We start from the raw sequence: 23,213 nt of genomic DNA on the forward strand, positions 1-23,213 counted from the left end.
TGTCTATTGGTTTACCACAGAAAACTCTGCGGCGGGGAAAGGTAAGTGGAGTTTTCTAAGAAATCCCTTTGAATTTTCTTATGAATGTCTCCTTTAACCACTTGCTTACTGGGCACTTAAACCCCCCTCCTGCCCAGACCAATTTTGAGCTTTCAGCACTGTCGCACTTTGAATGACAATTGCGCGGTCATACAACACTGTACCCAAATGAAATTTTTATCATTTTTTTCCCACAAATAGAGCTTTCTTTTGGTGGTATTTAATCACAGCTGGGGTTTTTATTTTTTGCTAAACAAACAAAAAAAAAAATCATGTTTAATAGTTTGTTATAAAATTTTGCAAACAGGTAATTTTTCTCCTTCATTGATGTGCACTGATGAGGCGGCACTGGTGGGCACTGATAGGCTGCACGGATAGGCACAGTTAAGGCGGCACTGATAGGCACAGTTAAGGCGGCACTGATAGGCACAGTTAAGGCGGCACTGATAGGCACATTTAAGGCGGCACTGATGGGGACAGATAAGGCGGTACTGATGGGCACAGATAAGGCGGCACGGATGGGCGGCACGGATGGGCGGCACGGATGGGCGGCACGGATGGGGGGCACGGATGGGGGGCACGGATGGGTGGCACTGATGGGCAGTGATGGGCGGCACTGATGGGCACTGGTAGGTGACACTGATGGGCACTGATAGGTTGCACTGATGTGGGTGCTGATGGGTGGCACTGATGTGGGTGCTGATGGGTGGCACTGATGGGTGGCACTGTGGGCACTAATGGATGGCACTGTGGGCACTGATGGGTGGCACTGTGGGCACTGATGGGTGGCGCTGATTGATGGCACTGTGGGCACTGATGGGTGACTCTGGTGGGCACTGGTAGGCAGCACTGCTGCCTATTGCTTTGTGTTATAAGATCGCCGTGATCGGGACTGATGTCCCGATCACGGCCGCCGGTGATCGGGTTTTTTTTTCCTCCTCACGCTGTCAGCGCGAGGAGGAAAAATAGCCGATTACCGGCTCTGTTTACATCACATGATCAGCTGTCATTGGCTGACGCACATCAGCGGAGGATAAACTTCCTTTCATGCAGAAACTCCTGGCTAGTCTTCCTTTTGCGGTAGAACACCTAATTGAGGTTGTTTGGATAATTCATCCAAAGAAATTCTAGTGGGAAAAGTACCCCCTTTTTTCCATTTAAGTAAAGGAGTAAATATATTTTAATTTTTAAAAGCTCCTTCTTTTGTGCCAGGGGCATCAGCCTCCAGGCAGTCACGATGGCTTCCGCCATCAGGTTCAGGGTTAACCTCAGGGACAAAAAGAGGTCTTGGGGAGGAAAACCTACAATATACTGTAGCCTCCTTATCAGGAGGCACCCCGCTAGCTCAGTAGGGGGAATTCTTCTGCAGTTCTCATGGATCTGACAGGAAGATGAATGAGGGACTTCAATAGCTCCAATCTGGAGTTCCAAGAGTTCCCGTCTCCTCGTTTTTTCTCAGATCAAACGTTCCTAAGGATCCAGAGAAAAAGAAGTCTTTCTCTTCACATGGAATTTATCCAATCAGTAGTCTCCTTCCTACAAGGGGGAGAACTTCTGGAGTCTATCGACATCAAGGATGCTTGTCTTCATGTGCCGATCTTCCTCGCTCACCAGAAATTTCTACGCTTCGAGGTAGAAAATCTTCATTTCCAGTTTATAGGTCTACCTTTTTGGGCTAGCTACCGCACTTCAAGTGTGTATAAAGATCCTGGCTCCTCCTTTAGCCAGGTTAAGGGCTCAAAGTATAACGATACTAGCCTACTTAGACAATCTACTCTTGATAGGTCAATCGGTAGCCTGTTTAAACCAAGGTCTGGTTACCGCAGTCAGCTACCTGGAATACTTGGGTTGGATCCTCAACCTAGTAAGATCCTCCTTAAAACCATCAAGGAGATTGCAGTACTTAGGGCTGATTTATAGATACAGTCCACTAAGGGGTATTTTTACCCCAGGAAAGAACCGGTTCCTTAAAGGAACTGATTTGGTGGGTCAAAACAAAAAAAAATCCCTCTATTTATCTTTGCATGTGTTTATTGGGAATGATGGTGGCGGCTTCGAGGCCGTTCCTTATGTGCAATTCCATTCAAGACTGCTGTAAAACAGTATCCTGTCAACTTGGAACAAGAAGATCCAAACTCTGAACTTCCCGTTGCGTTTATCCGCCAAAGTGCGTCAGAGCCTCAATTGATGGTCGATATCCAAGAATCTGCAAAAAACAAGATCCTTTCTACTGGTTACCTAGAAAGTGGTAACAGATGCTAGCCCTTTGGGCTGGGGAGCAGTCCTGGAAGAAGCGTCTGTCCGAGGGACATGGTCCAGATCAGAGATGACCTTGCCCATCAATATTCTAGAAGATTCGGGCAGTGCGCCTGGCCCTGGAAGCCTAGACGCTCAGACTATAAAATTGTCCTGTCAGGATCCAATCCGACAATGCCATAGCAGTGGTTTATATCCATCACAAAGGGAGCATGAGAATTCGTGCGGCCCAGAAAGAGATTAATTATTTTTTCTGTCTTGGGCAGAAAGCAACATTCCTTGTCTAGCAGCAATTTTCATTCCAGGAATGGAGAATTGGCAGGCGGACTGCTTGAGTCGCCAACTATTGTTTCTGGGAGAATGGTTCTTCACCCCGGCATCGTTCTGTCAATATGCCAAGGATGGGGAGTTCCGGACGTGGATCTATTGGCGTCCGGGTCTAGCAACAAGATCGACAACTTTGTGTCAAGGACAAGGGATCCGATGACATACGAAACAAATGGCTTGGTATTTCCATGGGATCAGTTTTCACTGATCTATGCTTTCCCTCCTGTTCTCCTTCCGCGCCTTCTTCGCAGGATCAAGCAAGAAGGGAAGGAGGCGATTCTTGTGGCCCAGGAGATCTTGGTTTTCCCGAGATCATAAGGATGGTGGTAGGGGACCCTTGGTCCCTACCACTGTGGCCAGACCTTCTTTCGCAAGGTCCGGTATTCCATCCTTCCTTACAAACGCTAAGTTTAACAGTTTGGCTATTGAGACCCACATTCTAAAATAAGACCGTGGGCTGTCAGCTTCAGTAGTTTCTACTTTGGTTAATGCTAGGAAGCCAGCCTCCAGTGTCATATACTAATGAGTCTGGAAGGCATATGTCTCCTGGTGTGAATCCAGGGATTGGCACCCCAGGAAATATGTCATAGGTAGGATCCTTGAATTCCTACAGATAGGATTAAAAATAAAGCTGGCCTTGTGTACTATCAAAGGCCAGATGTCGACCTTATCGGTCTTTCTTTCTTTTCAAAGTCCACTTGCTTCTCAATCTCTGGTTCTTAACTTTATTATTATTCAGGGGGTAACGCGGATTAATCCTCCAGTTTGGTCACCCCTGAGCCATTGGGACTTAATTTTAGTCCTGTCGGCTTACAGAAGCAGCCTTTTGAGCCAATACGGAGATATTCCCTTGGTTCTCTTGACGGAGGGAAAAAATTATTTTCTTGATTGCCATATCTTCTGCAAGAAGAGTATCGGAGTTGGCTGCTCTTTCTTGTAAAGAGCCATATTGGTTGTTCATAAGGATGAGGTTGTATTGCGGCCTCATCCTGAATTCCTACCGAAGGTAGTATCGGGTTTTCATTTAAACCAGGATATTGTTCTGCCTTAATTTTTTTCCAGAACCTCGTTTCTGTGGAAGAAAGTCACTACATTCTCTTGATGTGGTGAGAGCGGTCAAGGTCTATTGAAAGTGACTGCTCAGATTCATAAAACAGATGTTTTGTTTGTGTTTCCAGACAGTCCTAAAAGAGGAGAGGTATCATCGAAATCTACTATTTCTAAATGGGTTCCTCCTTTTAATATTGAAGCGCACTCCACCAGGGCTGTTAGTGCCTCTTGCCATGGCTCAGATCTGCAAGGCCATAACTTGGCTTTCAATCCATACATTTACCAGATTCTATCAAGTACATGTTAAAGATTATGAGGATATCGCCTTTGGGCGCAGTGTACTGCAGGCTGCAGCATGAGTCCTCTAGTCTCTTGGTGCCCTACAACTCCCTCCCTTCAGTTAGCATTGCTATGGGACATCCCACATAGTAACTATGGCTCTGTGTCCCCTGATGTATGAAAAGAAAATAGGATTTTTTAAAACAGCTTACCTGTAAAATCCTTTTCTTTGAAGTACATCAGGGGACACAGAGGTCCCTCCTTTCTTGGTATACACGTGTATTGCTTTGCTACAAAACTGAGGTACTCCCAGTAGTGGGAGGGGTTATATAGGGAGTGCACTTTTTAGTTTAGGGCGTGCCAGTGTCCATCACCTGAAGGTGGCCTATAACCCACATAGTAACTATGGCTCTGTGTCCCCTGATGTACTTCAAAGAAAAGGATTTTACAGGTAAGCTGTTTTAAAAAATCCTATTATTCCTATAAACATAATTACACATAGAATTCAAGGTATCACATATTTTGTAAACCAGCCCTCAAAAATTCCACTCGCCTGCTCGCAATTTGTGAGTGGAATTTAATGCAGGGCGAGTGAGGAGCGGGGTGGACCAGGCTGACCGTTCCCTGGCTGAAGCGATTAGCCAGGAAACTGTCAGCCGGAGGACACAGAGCGGCAGGACCGGACTGCTCTGACGCCGCTTTGAGCTGAGGCTGCAGCGCTCCCCTCCCTCCCTCTCTCTCTGCTCCTTTTTGTCTTGTGTATCACACACACAGTGGGGATGTCCCGCTGTGTGTCACGGAGCTGGCTGGGTCTGTGTTCGGCGTGCGGTGTAACAAGGTACCACCCCCCCCCCCCCGACCGGCTCGTGTGATAGTATCAGTGTTCTGCCTATGAAACGAGCCGGTCTAGGGGGGTAGGACCTTGTTACACCGAGCGCCGAACACAGACCCAGCCAGCTCCCTGACACACAGCGGGACATCCCCGTTGTGTGTGTGATCCATCCAGGGGAGTCCAGGTGAGTCTCTACTGATGATGGGGCACAGTAAAGCTGCATTAATAGGGCACCAAAAATCTACATTGATGAGGCACAGAAAATCTGCATTGATGGGGCACAGTAAAGCTGCATTGATGGGTTACAATCAAGCTGCATTGATGGGGCACAGTGAGGCTGCGGGCACAGTGAGGCTGCGTTCATGGGCACAGTGAGGCTGCGTTCACGGGCACAGTGAGGCTGCATTAACGGGCAGTGAGGCTGCGTTCATGGGCATAGTAATGCCCCGTACACACGGTCGGACTTTGTTCGGACATTCCGACAACGAAATCCTAGGATTTTTTCCGACGGATATTGGCTCAAACTTGTCTTGCATACACACGGTCACGCAAAGTTGTTGGAAAATCCGATCGTTCTAAACGCGGTGACGTAAAACACGTACGTCGGGACTATAAATGGGGCAGTGGCCAATAGCTTTCATCTCTTTATTTATTCTGAGCATGCGTGGCACTTTGTCCGTCGGATTTGTGTACACACGATCGGAATTTCCGACAACGGATTTTGTTGTCGGAAAATTTTATATCCTGCTCTCAAACTTTGTGTGTCGGAAAATCCGATGGAAAATGTGTGATGGAGCCTACACACGGTCAGAATTTCCGACAACAATGTCCTATCACACATTTTCTATCGGAAAATCCGTCCGTGTGTACAGGGCATAAGAGTGCATTGATGGACATAGTTAGGCTGCATTGATGGGCACAGTGAGGCTGCATTGGTGGGCATAGTGAGGCTGCATTTGATGGACACCATAAAGCTGCATTTGACGGACACAGTGAGGCTGCATTTGATGGGTACTGATATGCTTTATGCTAATATTGTTAAAGTTGTCGTTTATTTTTGGAACTTAATTCTGCTTAAAACATTTAACAGTGTAATTTCATGAGATAATTTACAAGGGCGTGTTTAGGGGTGGACTTAGGGGTGGGGCAGGAGAGAGGTTGGGTGGGGCAACTGGTGGCGAGTAACTCTTAAGGCCTGGCTAGTGGCTCAGGACTTTTGAGCCCTGTTGTAGACTAATCATCTTGGTCATTGTCTATAGACATAGAACAGAAAAACATAAATGTTGGTATCAGTACTGACCTCATGTGTTATGTGTTTCAAACAATGGAGATCATATGCTTAACACAGAAGAGGAAAAACAGACGCCCAAATCGCGTCAAGCAAGCCAAAGCAGGATGGAAGTAAATCATGTCCAGGTGGGACCCTCCTGTATCCGCGAACTACCTCCCAAAAGGGGGGCCAGAGCAGTCACAGGATGACAGACCAGCATGGATCTGAATGTAAGACAGAAAGATGAAAGCAGGGGAGTAATGGACTAATGCACAAGATAAACTAATGCACAAGATAAATGGACGCTCATTAGAGTTGAACATATATATCTAAATACACATACCTATCCCTTCGAAGTTTGTAGATTGAATTTTGCAGTGCAAAAGTTCTTTCACAGACACACATCACCTAACAGTGGCCACTAGTATTGAAATAAGGCTCCGCCGTAGATGGAACCATAGAGACATCCCATATTTGAAGGTTGATTCCCCTGATATAGGGGAGCTGGCTAAATAGATAACCAGCAGTGAACCTAAGAGCAAAAAATCTGATATAGTGTGCATTTATATGATGCAGGGAAATTTATCCCAGCATTAATATTACAAAGAGGGTAAAATTACCCCATCATTGTACAGAGGTGTCAAAAAATATGCTGGCCCTAGATCTTGCCTAGAGAGTGTCACAGGTGCAGCGATGTCCTATGTCTCCGGAATGAAGAAAAGACCATACTGAGCTGACAGATTTATATAGGGGCCATGATGAGAAGGGGGTGTGGTGAATATGCTTCGCCTGCGATGATCCATCTATGACGCTCCATGGGCCCCCCCCCCCTGAGCCGGCAGCGCGCAACGCTGCCGACACAGGTGTGTGTGGTCGTGGTGACGTTGAGCTGTGGCGCCACCCGCAGATGATGCCAACGCGGAAAAACACAGCGAATGACATCAAGAGCAGACGCCGCCCCTGATCATGTGACGGCACGGTGTGCTGCATCGCCCGCCCACTGATTGGTTGGGTCAGTGGGCGGACGACGCAGCACGCCACCCATAGAGCTTGTATTTAGATATGTGGTCAACTCTAATGAGCGTCCATTTATCTTGTGCATTAGTTTATCTTGTGCATTAGTTCATTACATTACTACCCTGTTTTCATCTTTCTGTCTTACATTCAGATCCCTGCTGGTCTGTCATCCTGCGACTGCTCTGGCCCCCCTTTTGGGAGGTAGTTCTCAGAGACAGGAGGGTCCCACCTGGACATGATTTACTTCCATCCTGCTCTGGCTTGCTTGACGCCATTTGGGCATCTCTGTTTTTCCTATCTCTGTTGAGCGTTTGATCTCCATTGTTGGAAACACGTAACACATGAGGTCAGTACTGATGCCAACATTTATGTTTTTCTGTTCTATGTCTATAGACAATGACCAAGATGATTAGTTTACAAAATATGTGATACTTTGAATTCCATGTGAAATTATGTTTATATTAATATGGTAGATTGCTTGTATTCATCTGGAAGTCCTCAGTCCATTCCTTTTCCCCGAAGAAGACCCTTAGCTCACTTGTTGAAATGGTTTGGGCCTCTAACATCTATCTATTTGTGAACTGTTTCTTTACATCATGTGTTTCAGTTTTGCCCACGTTGTATGATGTTATTTACTGTTTGTAATAAATTTGTAATTTATCTAAAAAATTTCTACTCTGAGTGTCCATGGTCCTTAAAGTCCCATTTTTTTGAGGAACTTTGTTTTTACATATTGTATTGGGGATGTGGACCTGATCCTCTTTTCTCCCAATTAGTTAGTCAGATACCTTTTGTCTATCCCTTTAGGGTCCATTCACATCAAAATGTGTGCATTAAATGCAGGTAAAGGCATGTACATTGACATGCATTGGCATGTTGCGTTTTAACGTACACTGTGCTGCGCCATAAACTTCTTTTTTATTAATTTTTTTAACCACTTGACGACCGCCTCACGCCGATTTACGTCGGCAAGGTGGCACGTACGGTAATTTCCGTTCCGGCCCGAGGAGAGAAGACAGGTATGTGAGTGCACAACACTACACACACACAGTAGAACATGCCAGGCACACAAAACACCCCGATCCCCCCCCCGATCGCCCCCCGATCCCCCCCCAATCACCCCCCCCCCCGTCACAAACTGACACCAGCAGTTTTTTTGTTTTTTTTTTGTTTTTCTGATTACTGTATTGGTGTCAGTTTGTGACAGTTACAGTGTTGGGACAGTTAGTATTACCCCCCTGTAGGTCTAGGATACCCCCCTAACCCCCCCTAATAAAGTTTTAACCCCTTGATCACCCCCTGTCACCAGTGTCGCTAAGCGATCATTTTTCTGATCGCTGTATTAGTGTCGCTGGTGACGCTAGTTAGGGACCTAAATATTTAGGTTCGCCGTCAGCATTTTATAGCGACAGGGACCCCCATATACTACCGAATAAATGTTTTAACCCCTTGATGGCCCCCTAGTTAACCCTTTCACCACTGATCACCGTATAACTGTTACGGGTGACGCTGGTTAGTTTGTTTATTTTTTATAGTGTCAGGGCACCCGCCGTTTATTACCGAATAAAGGTTTAGCCCCCTGATCGCCCGGCGGTGATATGCGTCGCCCCAGGCAGCGTCAGATTAGCGCCAGTACCGCTAACACCCACGCACGCAGCATACGCCTCCCTTAGTGGTATAGTATCTGATCGGATCAATATCTGATCCGATCAGATCTATATTAGCGTCCCCAGCAGTTTAGGGTTCCCAAAAACACAGTGTTAGCGGGATCAGCCCAGATACCTGCGTTTTGCCCCTCCGCCCGGCCCAGCCCAAGTGCAGTATCGATTGATCACTGTCACTTACAAAACACTAAACGCATAACTGCAGCGTTCGCAGAGTCAGGCCTTATCCCTGCGATCGCTAACAGTTTTTTTGGTAGCATTTTGGTGAACTGGCCAGCACCAGCCCCAAGCAGCGTCAGATTAGCGCCAGTACCGCTAACACCCACGCACGCACCGTACACCTCCCTTAGTGGTATAGTATCTGAACGGATCAATATCTGATCCGATCAGATCTATACTGGCGTCCCCAGCAGTTTAGGGTTCCCAAAAACGCAGTGTTAGCGGGATCAGCCCAGATACCTGCTAGCACCTGCATTTTGCCCCTCCGCCCGGCCCAGCCCACCCAAGTGCAGTATCGATCGATCACTGTCACTTACAAAACACTTAACGCATAACTGCAGCATTCGCAGAGTCAGGCCTGATCCCTGCGATCGCTAACAGTTTTTTTGGTAGCTTTTTATTGAACTGGCAAGCGCCAGCGGCCTAGTACACCCCGGTCGTAGTCAAACCAGCACTGCAGTAACACTTGGTGACGTGGCGAGTCCCATAAGTGCAGTTCAAGCTGGTGAGGTGGCAAGCACAAGTAGTGTCCCGCTGCCACCAAGAAGACAAACACAGGCCCGTCGTGCCCATAGTGCCCTTCCTGCTGCATTCGCCAATCCTAATTGGGAACCCACCGCTTCTGCAGCGCCCGTACTTCCCCCATTCACATCCCCAACCAAATGCAGTCGGCTGCATGAGAGGCATTTTCTTTATGTCCTCCCGAGTACCCCTACCCAACGAACCCCCAAAAAAGATGTCGTGTCTGCAGCAAGCGCGAATATAGGCGTGACACCCTCTATTATTGTCCCTCCTGTCCTGACAATCCTGGTCTTTGCATTGGTGAATGTTTTGAACGCTACCATTCATTAGTTGAGTATTAGCGTAGGGTACAGCATTGCACAGACTAGGCACACTTTCACAGGGTCTCCCAAGATGCCATCGCATTTTGAGAGACCCGAACCTGGAACCGGTTACCGTTATAAAAGTTAGTTACAAAAAAAGTGTAAAAAAAAAAAAAAATATATATAAAATAAAAAAAAATAGTTGTCGTTTTATTGCTCTCTCTCTCTCTATTCTCTCTCGCTTGTTCTGCTCTTTTTTACTGTATTCTATTCTGCAATGTTTTATTGTTATTATGTTTTATCATGTTTGCTTTTCAGGTATGCAATTTTTTATACTTTACCGTTTACTGTGCTTTATTGTTAACTATTTTTTTGTCTTCAGGTACGCCATTCACGACTTTGAGTGGTTATACCAGAATGATGCCTGCAGGTTTAGGTATCATCTTGGTATCATTCTTTTCAGCCAGCGGTCGGCTTTCATGTAAAAGCAATCCTAGCGGCTAATTAGCCTCTAGACTGCTTTTACAAGCCGTGGGAGGGAATGCCCCCCCCCACCGTCTTCCGTGTTTTTCTCTGGCTCTCCTGTCTCAACAGGGAACCTGAGAATGCAGCCGGTGATTCAGCCAGCTGACCATAGAGCTGATCAGAGACCAGAGTGGCTCCAAACATCTCTATGGCCTAAGAAACCGGAAGCTACGAGCATTTTATGACTTAGATTTCGCCGGATGTAAAGAGCGCCATTGGGAAATTGGGGAAGCATTTTATCACACCGATCTTGGTGTCATCAGATGCTTTGAGGGCAGAGGAGAGATCTAGGGTCTAATAGACCCCAATTTTTTCAAAAAAGAGTACCTGTCACTACCTATTGCTATCATAGGGGATATTTACATTCCCCGAGATAACAATAAAAATGATTAAAAAAAAAAAAAATGAAAGGAACAGTTTAAAAATAAGATAAAAAAGCAAAAAAATAATAAAGAAAAAAAAAAAAAAGCACCCCTGTCGCCCCCTGCTCTCGCGCTAAGGCGAACGCAAGCGGCGGTCTGTCGTCAAACGTAAACAGCAATTGCACCATGCATGTGAGGTATCGCCGCGAAGGTCAGATCGAGGGCAGTAATTTTTGCAGTAGACCTCCTCTGTAAATCTAAAGTGGTAACCTGTAAAGGCTTTTAAAAATGTATTTATTTTGTTGCCACTGCACGTTTGTGCGCAATTTTAAAGCATGTCATGTTTGGTATCCATGTACTCGGCCTAAGATCATCTTTTTTATTTCATCAAACATTTGGGCAATATAGTGTGTTTTAGTGCATTAAAATTTAAAAAAGTGTGTTTTTTCCCCAAAAAATGCGTTTGAAAAATCGCTGCGCAAATACTGTGTGAAAAAAAAAAAATGAAACACCCACCATTTTAATCTGTAGGGCATTTGCTTTAAAAAAATATATAATGTTTGGGGGTTCAAAGTAATTTTTTTGCAAAAAAAAATAACTTTTTCATGTAAACAATGAGTGTCAGAAAGGGCTTTGTCTTCAAGTGGTTAGAAGAGTTGGTGATGTGTGACATAAGCTTCTAAATGTTGTGCATAAAATGCCAGGACAGTTCAAAACCCCCCCAAATGACCCCATTTTGGAAAGTAGACACCCCAAGCTATTTGCTGAGAGGCATGTCGAGTCCATGGAATATTTTATATTGTGACACAAGTTGCGGGAAAGAGACAAATTTTTTTTTTTTTTTTTGCACAAAGTTGTCACTAAATGATATATTGCTCAAACATGCTATGGGAATATGTGAAATTACACCCCAAAATACATTCTGCTGCTTCTCCTGAGTACGGGGATACCACATGTGTGAGACTTTTTGGGAGCCTAGCCGCGTACGGGACCCCGAAAACCAAGCACCGCCTTCAGGCTTTCTAAGGGCGTGAATTTTTGATTTCACTCTTCACTGCCTATCACAGTTTCGGAGGCCATTTAAAGCCCAGGTGGCACAAAACCCCCCCAAATGACCCCATTTTGGAAAGTAGACACCCCAAGCTATTTGCTGAGAGGTATAGTGAGTATTTTGCAGACCTCACTTTTTGTCACAAAGTTTTGAAAATTGAAAAAAGAGAAAAAAAAAAGTTTTTTCTTGTCTTTCTTCATTTTCAAAAACAAATGAGAGCTGCAAAATACTCACCATGCCTCTTAGCAAATAGCTTGGGGTGTCTACTTTCCAAAATGGGGTCATTTGGGTTTTGTGCCACCTGGGCATTCCATGGCCTCCGAAACTGTGATAGGCAGTGAAGAGTGAAATCAAAAATTTTCACCCTTAGAAATCCTGAAGGCGGTGCTTGGTTTTCGGGGCCCCGTACGCGGCTAGGCTCCCAAAAAGTCCCACACATGTGGTATCCCCATACTCAGGAGAAGCAGCTAAATGTATTTTGGGGTGCAATTCCACATATGCCCATGGCCTGTGTGAGCAATATATCATTTAGTGACAACTTTGTGCAAAAAAAAAAAAGTGTCACTTTCCCGCAACTTGTGTCAAAATATAAAATATTCCATGGACTCAATATGCCTCTCAGCAAATAGCTTGGGGTGTCTACTTTCCAAAATGGGGTCATTTGGGGGGGTTTTGTGCCACCTGGGCATTCCATGGCCTCCGAAACTTAGAAATCCTGAAGGCGGTGCTTGGTTTTCGGGGCCCCGTACGCGGCTAAGCTCCCAAAAAGTCCCACACATGTGGTATCCCCATACTCAGGAGAAGCAGCTGAATGTATTTTGGGGTGCAATTCCACATATGCCCATGGCCTGTGTGAGCAATATATCATTTAGTGACAACTTTTTGTAAATATTTTTTTTTTTTTTTGTCATTATTCAATCACTTGGGACAAAAAAAATAAATATTCAATGGGTTCAACATGCCTCTCAGCAATTTCCTTGGGCTGTCTACTTTCCAAAATGGGGTCATTTGGGGGGGTTTTGTACTGCCCTGCCATTTTAGCACCTCAAGAAATGACATAGGCAGTCATAAACTAAAAGCTGTGTAAATTACAGAAAATGTACCCTAGTTTGTAGACGCTATAACTTTTGCGCAAACCAATAAATATATGCTTATTGACATTTTTTTTTACCAAAGACATGTGGCCGAATACATTTTGGCCTAAATGTATGACTAAAATTTAGTTTATTGGATTTTTTTATTATAACAAAAAGTAGAAAATATCATTTTTTTTCAAAATTTTCGGTCTTTTTCCGTTTATAGCGCAAAAAATAAAAACTGCAGAGGTGATCAAATACCATCAAAAAAAAGCTCTATTTGTGGGAAGAAAAGGACGCAAATTTCGTTTGGGTACAGCATTGCATGACCGCGCAATTAGCAGTTAAAGGTAGTCTCTGAAATGTAGATCTTAAAGTCAGCAACTATGTATAACATAGAAAAACAAGACAAGTTTAGAGGTACAAAGCACCAACATCAACATCTTGGGTGTCATTTGAACAGAAATCATTAAGACGTTGTGAAGTACACTAAAACTATTACTCTCAGAGAAGGGTATGCTGTAGGGATCGCATACTGTCAAAATGGGATGGAGAAATGTAACGTAACAATTTCTCGAAGAGCATCTAAAGGTGAATATATGAAAAAGAGGGAAGGAATGGAGAGAGAAGACAGAAGGACTAGGGATAAGATACACTCTAACTAATGAGGTATTGGCATCCTGGTCACCTTCATCCCACGAGATAAACTCAGAGGAATAACAGAACCTGGACCATGAGGTCCAGGTGAGGGAAAATTGCTCATCCTTTCCTGAACCAACAGACGTTACAGGTCCCCAATGCGGTCCACTTCAGTAGCCCAATCCCCTAGGGAAGGCATGATTGTTGATCTCCAGTGTCAGGGAATCACAACTCTGGCCGCAGCCAGCAAGTGTCGTAGTATATGTTTCTTTACAGTTTTGAGAGGTCCAGGGAGCATAGACAAAAGGGCTACCTCAGGTGAGGTTTGAATAGAGGTCGCCATCAGCTTGCAGTACAAGTCAAAGATTGTTTGCCAGAATTTCTTTACAGGAGGGCAATCCCACCAGATGTGGAGCAAGGTACCTTTGGAGATCATACATCATGAACAGGTGTCTGGTAATGACGAGTTGAAATGTTGTACAGCGAGGGGCATCTGTATCATCTTGTCACCAACTTAAAGCGGCGTTCCACCCAAATTTTGAACAATATCTGTATGTATTCTCTTCCTTGCCTAGATGCTGACACGCCGTTTAAAAAAATTTAAATCGCCATAATTACCTTTTATTTTTCTATTCTTCTTTGCACTTCCTGGTTCTCCTCCCGTGGGAGTAGGCGTGTTTCTAGCCTCTCCCAGACTCCTGGGAGCTAGTCTCAGGCTTCCCAGGATGCCACTGAGCATGTGTGGGAACGAGCGGTGAATGCTGAGAGCACAGCATTCACCACATCCAGGAAATAAATGCTTGTGGGCTTCAAATGCCCACAATGAAGATGGAAACCGCCTGCAGTGAATAATATAAGTTATTCTTTCTGACAAAATCTGACACAGACGGACATATTACACACAATATGTGAGTATGTAATGCTGAGAAGAAAAGTTTGTGAATGAACTCAAAAAAAAAAAAACGATAGATAGGTGGACCCCCGCTTTAAACCCTTTCCTGAGTCTTAGTGGCTAAAGAGAGCTTATGTGTCAAAGTAAAGCATTTTGCCAATTCACAAGGGAAATAGAGTGACCTAGCTCTGATTCCCAGGTCTGTGTGTATGGTGGGAGTTTAGAAGAAGCAGCGTTGAGCAATAAGGTGTAAAGTTGGGGGACCACATGTGTTGCTAGAATGTCCGATAGAGAGGGGAGGGTACGAATATAAGATATTACTTGCAGTCTCTGAAGCCACTGTGTTGGGTGTCTGGAAGATGTCCCGGAAGATGTATCTGTTGTTAGACGGGTCTGCACAAAGAACTTTGGCAAGTCATCTATGATCTTTTGCCAGGGTCCAAACCCCGCCCCATGCTTAGCCAGAGCGAAGGCTGGGGTCCCAAAAAAAGGGGTCATAGGCCCCAACGGTTTAGCTATGGCACCAGAGGATGTCAGTCGGTCACAAATTTGAATCGTCTGGCGGGTAAGGTCGCTAATGAGCGACGAGTCCCTACAATGGATAGAAGGGGCCCAAGGGAGGGTGCAAAGATCAATACGGTTTAAATGTCTTTCCAATGGAACCCAAAGTTTAGATGAGGAATGACGGAACCAGTCCAGTATAGGAGTGAGTACCACTGCCTTATGGCATCCGGGGCTCCAGCCCCTCCTTGGGCTTTCGGAAGAGATAGCGTTTCATAGCGTATTCTGGGATGGGTCGCATTCCAGATGAATTGGGAAAACATCTGACGGAGCTTCCTGAAATACCAGGTAGATATGCCGATAGGGATTGTGTGAAATAGATGGAGAAACCGAGGAAGAACATCCATTTTCAAAGTATTCACCCTACCTAGCCACTAGATGCATATAGTAATAAATCCGCCTGGGTTATAAAGAGCAGGGAATGAGGTTTCTAGAAGAGAGCTGGGATGCATCCATTGGTATGTAGATTCCTAGATAGCAAATGGAAGTGTTACTGGTCTTAAAAGGAAATGTGGTCGAAAGTTGTTGTAGAACCGTCTTTGCAATGAAATATTGAGAATTTGTGATTTAATGTAGTTCACTTTAAAGTTGCTTACTACCCCAAATTTCTTGAACTCCTGCAGTATTAATGGCAGGGACATGTGCAGTTGTGTCACAAACAGAAGCAGGTCATCTGCAAAGATGGTGAGTTTAGTATAGATAGAGTCCACCGTAATACCCTTAATAGTAAGGTTATTTTGCAGGGCGATAGCCAGATGTTCCATAGTAAGGGCGTAGAGAAACGGGGGACAGGGGGCAACCTTGTCGCATCCCATTATGGATAGAAAACCCTGGGGATAAAGAACAGTTTATGCGGATCCTAGCAGACGGAGAGGAATAAAGGGACATTATCCTTGAAATCATATGGGGGGCCTAGCCCTATCTGCTATAAGAACAAACAAAGGAATTGCCAATCAACTCGATCAAATGCCTCCTCAGCATTGACTGTTAAAAGGCATAAAAGGATGTTATGGGTGTGGGCGTAATCAGTTAGGAGAAGGGTTTTCGGAGTGTTATCCCTTGCTTCACGTCCACCAACCTGGTCCAGGTGACTTAAGTGGGGCAATAATGTCTGCAATATGTTGGCTAAAACCTTAGTGAAAACGTACAAATGGACACCTATCAAGCATATGGGGCTATAATTCGCACACAAGGTTGGGTCTTCATCTGGCTTTGGGATAAGGGAGATGTGAGCTTCAAGTGTTTGTGAAGGGAACACCTGAGCCCTCCAGTAAGGAATTAAACACTTTAGTTAAAGTGGTTGTAAACCCTTACAGACCACTTTAACCTACAGGTAAGCCTAGATTAAGGCTTACCTGTAGGTGCTTGAAATATCTCCTAGACCTACACGGTCTAGGAGATATTTGCAAATTGCCGTATGGCAATTTCTTCTGCGCATGAACCAGAGTTAGAAAGGGCACGCTGTGCCGTTTCTAGCTCGGGTCATGCAGTGACTGGCGGCTCCCGCGAGCATGTGTGGAAGTGACGTCACGCGACTCCGGCCAGTCACAGAGCCGGAGTTCGCGGCCCCGGAAGGAAGAGGGGTGAAGAATGGACGTTCTCTGCTAGCGAGGAAGACTGGGGCATTGCGGGCTTCTTCTGCAGGTAAGTGTCACATAATGGGCAACTATGCGATGCATAGTAGCCCATTATGCTTTACCTTTGCAGGGAAGCAAAGAGGAAGGAAAAACCTATCAGAGTTTACTTCCTCTTTAAAAAGAGACTGAGAAGGGGACCAAGAAACTAATAAAATTTGGAAGTAAAGCCATCAGGGCCTGGGCTCTTGCCATTTGGGGTGACAGCTATGGCTCCTGTGACTTCATCTTCAGAAATTGACGTTTTGAGATCACTGATAGTGTCATAATCCAAAGTACAGAGTGCAGCCTCTGTGACCTAAGATTACTTATCTTGATCCAAGGTGAAGGGAGAACTTGGAGACTTGACAGCAGGTATATTGTATATGGACTGATAGAAATCTTTGAATGCCTGAGCTATCTTAGAGGGTGAGTAGATGGATTCCCTGTGCATGCCCTGAATGTGAGATCTAAATGGAGGATAGTTTTGGGTGTAATGATCTACGGCATTTGTCCTGAAATTTATATTGATGTAAGGTGAGCTTATCCGCATATGTTCGCTCGGAGGTCTCGTACAGTTCCCTAAGCTGTGACTGAGCCGAGGAAACCTCTTTAAGTGTGTCCACCATTGGAGAACATTTGTGTTCGTTTTCCAAGTTTCTGAGTTTTTGAATTGCAGCTACTATGGCGGCCGAGTGTTCTTTCTTTAAGTCGGTCCCTATTTGAATAAAGCTTCCTCGCAAAACTGCCTTTAGTGTCTCCCATTGAATGGGTAGCGGGGTAGTATCTTATTCCGTGAAAAAATTAGATATGGTCTCTGAAAACCTGCGCAACACAGTCCGAGTTTATGAGTAACGAATTGTTTAAGCCCCATGTCCATTCCTTCACCGGAGTGGAAGGAAGCGAGAATGTCAAGTATATGGGAGAATGATCGGACAAAACCATAGTCTATTTTGCACTCAGGGGACCACTCCAAGCAGCTATGGTCAATTAAGAAGTAATCAATGCGTCTATAGGACTGGTGTACAAAAAAAATGGGTGTAATTCTAAGACTTTGGGTACAATACCCTCCAGACATCAATGAGATGCAAGTCGTAAATAGCATGTTTTAGGGCCCTTAGTTTAAGAAATGATATGGAGGACCGTGAGGTTGATGAATCCACAAGTGGCTCCAAAGGGGAATTGAAATCTTCTCCTAAGATGAGCTTACCCTACATGAAACCAGACAGGATCTTCGGGTACTGCAAAGCCGTTGGGATTTGATTGACATTTGGTAGGTAGATGTTAACTACTGTAAATGCAATGGGGAAGGTTTTATGGAAAGCAATAGAAACTCCCTTGGCTTTCTGAGATGGGTTAGTGCTGTGGAACCATCTGTTAACCACTTACAGACCAAAAGATTTTTCCCCTTAAAGCGGAGGTTCACACAAAAATCGACCCTCTGCTTTTCTGAACCCCCCCCCGGTGTCACATTTGGCACCTTTCAGGGGGGAGGGGGGTGCAGATACCTGTCTAAGACAGGTATTTGCACCCACTTCCAGCATAGACTCCCACAGGAGTCTACGCCCCCTCCCGTCCCCACCGTGCTGTCTGCTGGGACACACACGGGTCCCAGAGACAGCGGGGACCAGTTAGGAAGCGCAGTGCGACTCGCGCATGTGCAGTAGGGAACCGGGAAGTGAAGCCGCAGCGCTTCACTTCCTGATTCCCTTACAGAGAATGGCGGCGGCAGCACCCGATGACCGAGGAACGATTCAGTCTCGGGTGCCGACATCGCTGCACCCCGGGACAGGTGAGTGTCCTTATTTTAAAAGTCGGCATCTGCGGTATTTGTAGCTGCTGACTTTTAAATTTTTTTTTTTTCGCGGGACTCCCTCTTTTTAACCACTTCCCGACCGCCGCACGACTATGTACGTCCTAAGTTTGAACGGGGATATCGTTGTTATGGCAGCAGCTAACTGCCATAACCCCGGTATCCCCGTTTTCGTGCGGCGGCCGGCTTTCAGATAAAAGTGGTCCCTGCGGCGGATTCGCCGCGAGATCACTTTTATTGGTGGCGGGAGAGGGGCCCCCCCCTCCCGCCGCGATCCGGTGCCCTCCGCCACTTACCGAAGCCGTCGGTAGCGGCGGAGGCGATCGCGTCCTGTGCCGTGGTGTGTCTGGAGACGAGTGAGGCCAAAATGGCGCTCACTCGTTTCCATGACACTGCTGGGCGGAAGCAACGTCAAAACGTCACTTCCGTCCACGCCTCTTAAAGGCATATTTTTTCAAATGTCATTTTTCTAAATGACTTTTTTTTTTTTTTTTTTTTATTGCATTTTAGTGTAAATATGAGATCTGAGGTCTTTTTGACCCCAGATCTCATATTTAAGAGGTCCTGCCATGCTTTTTTCTATTACAAGGGATGTTTACATTCCTTGTAATAGGAATAAAAGTGACACAATTTTTTATTTTTTTTTAAACAGTGTAAAAATAAATAAAATATTGTAAAATAAATAATAAAAATAAAAAAAAAAATTTTTAAAACCCCCCTGTCCCGACGAGCTCGCGCGCAGAAGCGAACGCATACGCGGGTAGCGCCCGCATATGAAAACGGTGGTCAAACCACACACGTGAGGTATCGCCGTGACCGGTAGAGCGAGAGCAATAATTCTAGCCCTAGACCTCCTCTGTAGCACAAAATATGCAACCTGTAGAATTTTTTAAACATCGCCTATGGAGATTTTTGAGGGTAAAAATTTGACGCCATTCCAGGAGCGGGCGCAATTTTCAAGCATGACATGTTGGGTATCAATTTACTTGGCGTAACATTATATTTCACAATATAAAAAAAATTGGGATAACTTTACTGTTGTTTTATTTTTTTTATTCAAAAAAGTGAATTTTTTCCAAAAAAAGTGCGCTTATAAGACCGCTGCGCAAATACGGTGTAAAAAAAAAGTATTGCAATGACCGCCATTGTATTCTCTAGGGTGTTAGAAGAAAAACCATATATAATGTTTGGGGGTTCTAAGTAATTTTCTAGCAGAAAAACCTGTTTTAAACATGTAAACACCTAAAATCCAAAACGAGGCTGGTCCTTAAGTGGTTAATGACCAGGCCATTTTTTTGCGATATGGCACTGCGTCACTTTAACTGACAATTGCCCAGGTCGTGCGACGCTGTACCCAAACAAAATTATAGTATATCGATACCCAGGGGATTTTAAGTCAGTCTGCAGGTACAGTGGCCCACAGCAAAGCAAGGCACAGCGCCAACAGGGAAATGTGAGGCTTTGCACAGATCCAAACCGCACTCTCTTCAGAAGAATCAAATCATATATATAATAGCGTGGAAGGGGAAGTTGTCGAACGGGAAGAGGCACAACCAGCAGTTATACCATCATCAGTATAGTACTGCAAATAGGGGGGAGAAGGCATAGTGAAGTGCTGTCTGGTACTAAACGGAGCCCATAACAACATGTAAGAACAGCAAAATTCTACTGTCCTTCTTAAACCTCAGCCAGATATAGCTTCACCAGTAAAGGGCAAGGAAAGGATCCATATTTCCATTAAATTTTCTGACCGATTCAACAAATGGTCTGGTTGGCATGCATCAATAGGAAAAAATCACAGGTGGGAAAACATTCCCAAGGCAAACTGGCAGGAATTCAAGGTAACAGGTGTGACCCCCCCTTGTGGTGCACTAGGTAGAAGGAGGACCAGTTCAGGACTCATCAGGGAAGAGCTAGGTTGAAACTCTAGTGACATAGGACGATGTGTTCTAGAGTCAGAAGATGCAGATCTAGACTTTGGACGTCTGTGGCATTGTGGGAGAGGGCCAAAACCGATAATCTTGGAGATCATCTGGAGGGTCCTTCCAGTTCGGAACATTGACCGGGTCTATCTCAAGGAAGAGAAAGAAGTCAGGAAATTGATCTGTATCTGACAAAACAAATTTGTTGTCACTGCGGGTCACCTTGACACTGAATGGGTGGCCCCAGGTATAGGTAGCTCCGGCTTGTATCAAATTGAGCAGGGGGCAGATCACTCACCGCATGTATAGTGTATTGCGATAAAAATTCGGGTACAGGTGGATTGAAGATCCGTCAAAGTCCACTGGGCCCAAGTGCCATGCCTTACGCATTAATTCTTCCTTCAGGGTGTAATAATGAACCCGACAGAGAACATTTCAAGGGCGCCCACCCAGCCTCTCCACTCTGTCCCGTTCAATAGGGGATGTAGCCTCCCTACCCAGAACCTGAATTAGGATAGATAGTTTGCCTCCAGTATACCTGTTTTCACTGTCCTCTATACGTAGTTGATGCTGCCGTAGGCGTTGTAGGTGCGCCGTGGACGCAGACTCACGTGCCATTATACGGGCTGCATGGTCTTCTTGGGTGGTAGCCAGAGCTGATACAGTAGTCTCCGATGCTGTTGTTTAAGGGCATTTAGTTTGGAGAGATGATTCCATTTTGGATGCCCTGGGTCATCTAATGTGTGTGTGACAGGAGGCAGTGCTGACGCGGCTATAGAAGCCAGAGGCCCTGACTGAGGAGCCAGGAGCTCGTCTGCAGTGTCCTCGCAGATATAGGTGGCCGCCTGAGTGGAGGGAGGAGGCCGGACTTTCCCTGGGGTCCAGCCGGGCGCCATCTTGTCTTTGGCTGTGTGGGAGTCGGGCGGGGCTGTGCAGATCAGGTACCACTGCATAGTGCTCTGCTGTAGCTCAACGGGCTCAGCAGAGTGAGAGCTTGATGCTGACATGAGGATCGCTGGTGTGAGGGAGGTCGGCCACGCCCCCCTAAGCTTTATTTATTTATTTATTTATTTTTTTAAAAGAAACTTTCAGCAGACTGTTTTTACTCTTGCGTTTTTATATGTGTTGCAGTGCATTTCTATACATTTTGTCTCGTTTGTGTTTAAAAAAAATAATAAAAAGGAGGGCTTGTTTTACATATTTTTTTTGTTTTTGTTTTTGTTTTGTTTTTTTTAGTGCAGGGCAGTGCACATCAGCATAAAGGACTGGTGTGAATTGTTTATTATTAATATTATTGAAATACATTGCATTAAGAATGTATATGTGCATCTGGTGTGCATTGGGCCTTTAGACCCCTTTCACACTGAGGCGTTTAAACTCTTGTTACCAAACCGCTTTTACATTTTCATCACCGTTCATTGTGTTTATAGCATTAACATGATATTTTTTTTGTAGACATGTTGGGAATCCTATTCCCGGACAAGGAGCTCCAGCAGTATTTCCAGCATATTCAGTCTTCAGCCCTTTGCAAATGATGTGGTGGCAGCAGATGTATGCTCGACAGTACTACATGCAATAGTAAGTTTGTCCCCCCCCCCCCCCCCCCCCCAATTTATCTTAACCACCACCAATACTGGCCACTTATAACCCTTCCTGCCCAGACCAATTTTCAGCTTTCAGCGCTGTCGCACTTTGAATGATAATTGAGCATGCTACACTGTACCCAAACAAAATTTTTATCATTTTGTTAGGCGGCGCGGATGGGCACTGATAGGCGGCGCGGATGGGCACTGATAGGCGGCGCGGATGGGCACTGATAGGCGGCGCGGATGGGCACTGATAGGCGGCACGGATGGGCACTGATAGGCGGCACGGATGGGCACTGATAGGCGGCACGGATGGGCACTGATAGGCGGCACAAATGGGCACTGATAGGCGACACGGATGGGCACTGATAGGCGGCACGGATAGGCACTAATAGGTGGCACAGATGGGCACTGATAGGCGGCACGAATGGGCACTGATAGGCGGCACAGATAGGCACTGATAGGTGGCATGGATGGGCACTGATAGGTGGCACTGTACACTAATAAATGTTACTGGTGGATGCCAATCAGTGCCAACCAATACTGATACTTTGAATGATAATTGAGCATGCTACACTGTACCCAAACAAAATTTTTATCATTTTGTTAGGCGGCGCGGATGGGCACTGATAGGCGGCGCGGATGGGCACTGATAGGCGGCGCGGATGGGCACTGATAGGCGGCGCGGATGGGCGCGGATAGGCGGCGCGGATGGGCACTGATAGGCGGCACGGATGGGCACTGATAGGCGGCACGGATGGGCACTGATAGGCGGCACGGATGGGCACTGATAGGCGGCACGGATGGGCACTGATAGGTGACACGGATGGGCACTGATAGGCGGCACGGATAGGCACTGATAGGTGGCACAGATGGGCACTGATAGGTGACACAGATGGGCACTGATAGGCGGCACGAATGGGCACTGATAGGCGGCACAGATAGGCACTGATAGGTGGCATGGATGGGCACTGATAGGTGGCACTGTACACTAATAAATGTTACTGGTGGATGCCAATCAGTGCCAACCAATACTGATGGATGCCAATCAGTGATGCCCATTGTGGGCACTGATTGGCATCCATTGTGGGCACTGATTGGCATCCCTGGTGGTGACTACTGGTGGCATCCCTGGTGGCGCGCAACGGCTTGATATCCTACCGGACGTTATATGACGTCCGCTCAGGATATTGAAACCATTTTGCTGCCGTAATTTTGCTATATGGCGGGCGGCAAGTGGTTAATTGTACAGGACACAGGCAAAGTATTCACAGACCATGGGTCATAGGCTTGTACCTTCAGGTAATTGGACACTGGCATCATTTCGAGGATTTGCCCATTGGGCACTTCCCTTTAATCCTACCACACTCTTGGCTTAGCTAGTTTATAATTTTTC

The 23,213-nt window shown here is 45.7% G+C and overlaps 1 protein-coding gene across 4 annotated transcripts in view; it reads left to right on the plus strand.

Moving 5' to 3' along the window:
- HERPUD2 (HERPUD family member 2) overlaps window positions 1-23,213 on the plus strand; it is a 102,278-nt gene that overhangs the window by 56,541 nt on the left and 22,524 nt on the right. For all 4 annotated transcript variants that reach the window (XM_073630523.1, XM_073630524.1, XM_073630522.1 and 1 more), the window contains one exon: window positions 21,687-21,809. In XM_073630523.1, the coding sequence (XP_073486624.1) occupies window positions 21,687-21,809 (123 nt within the window). The remainder of the gene's footprint in view (window positions 1-21,686; window positions 21,810-23,213) is intronic.

This window comes from Aquarana catesbeiana, linkage group LG05 (assembly GCF_042186555.1).
Source record: "Aquarana catesbeiana isolate 2022-GZ linkage group LG05, ASM4218655v1, whole genome shotgun sequence".
NCBI classification, from domain to species: Eukaryota; Metazoa; Chordata; class Amphibia; order Anura; family Ranidae; genus Aquarana; species Aquarana catesbeiana.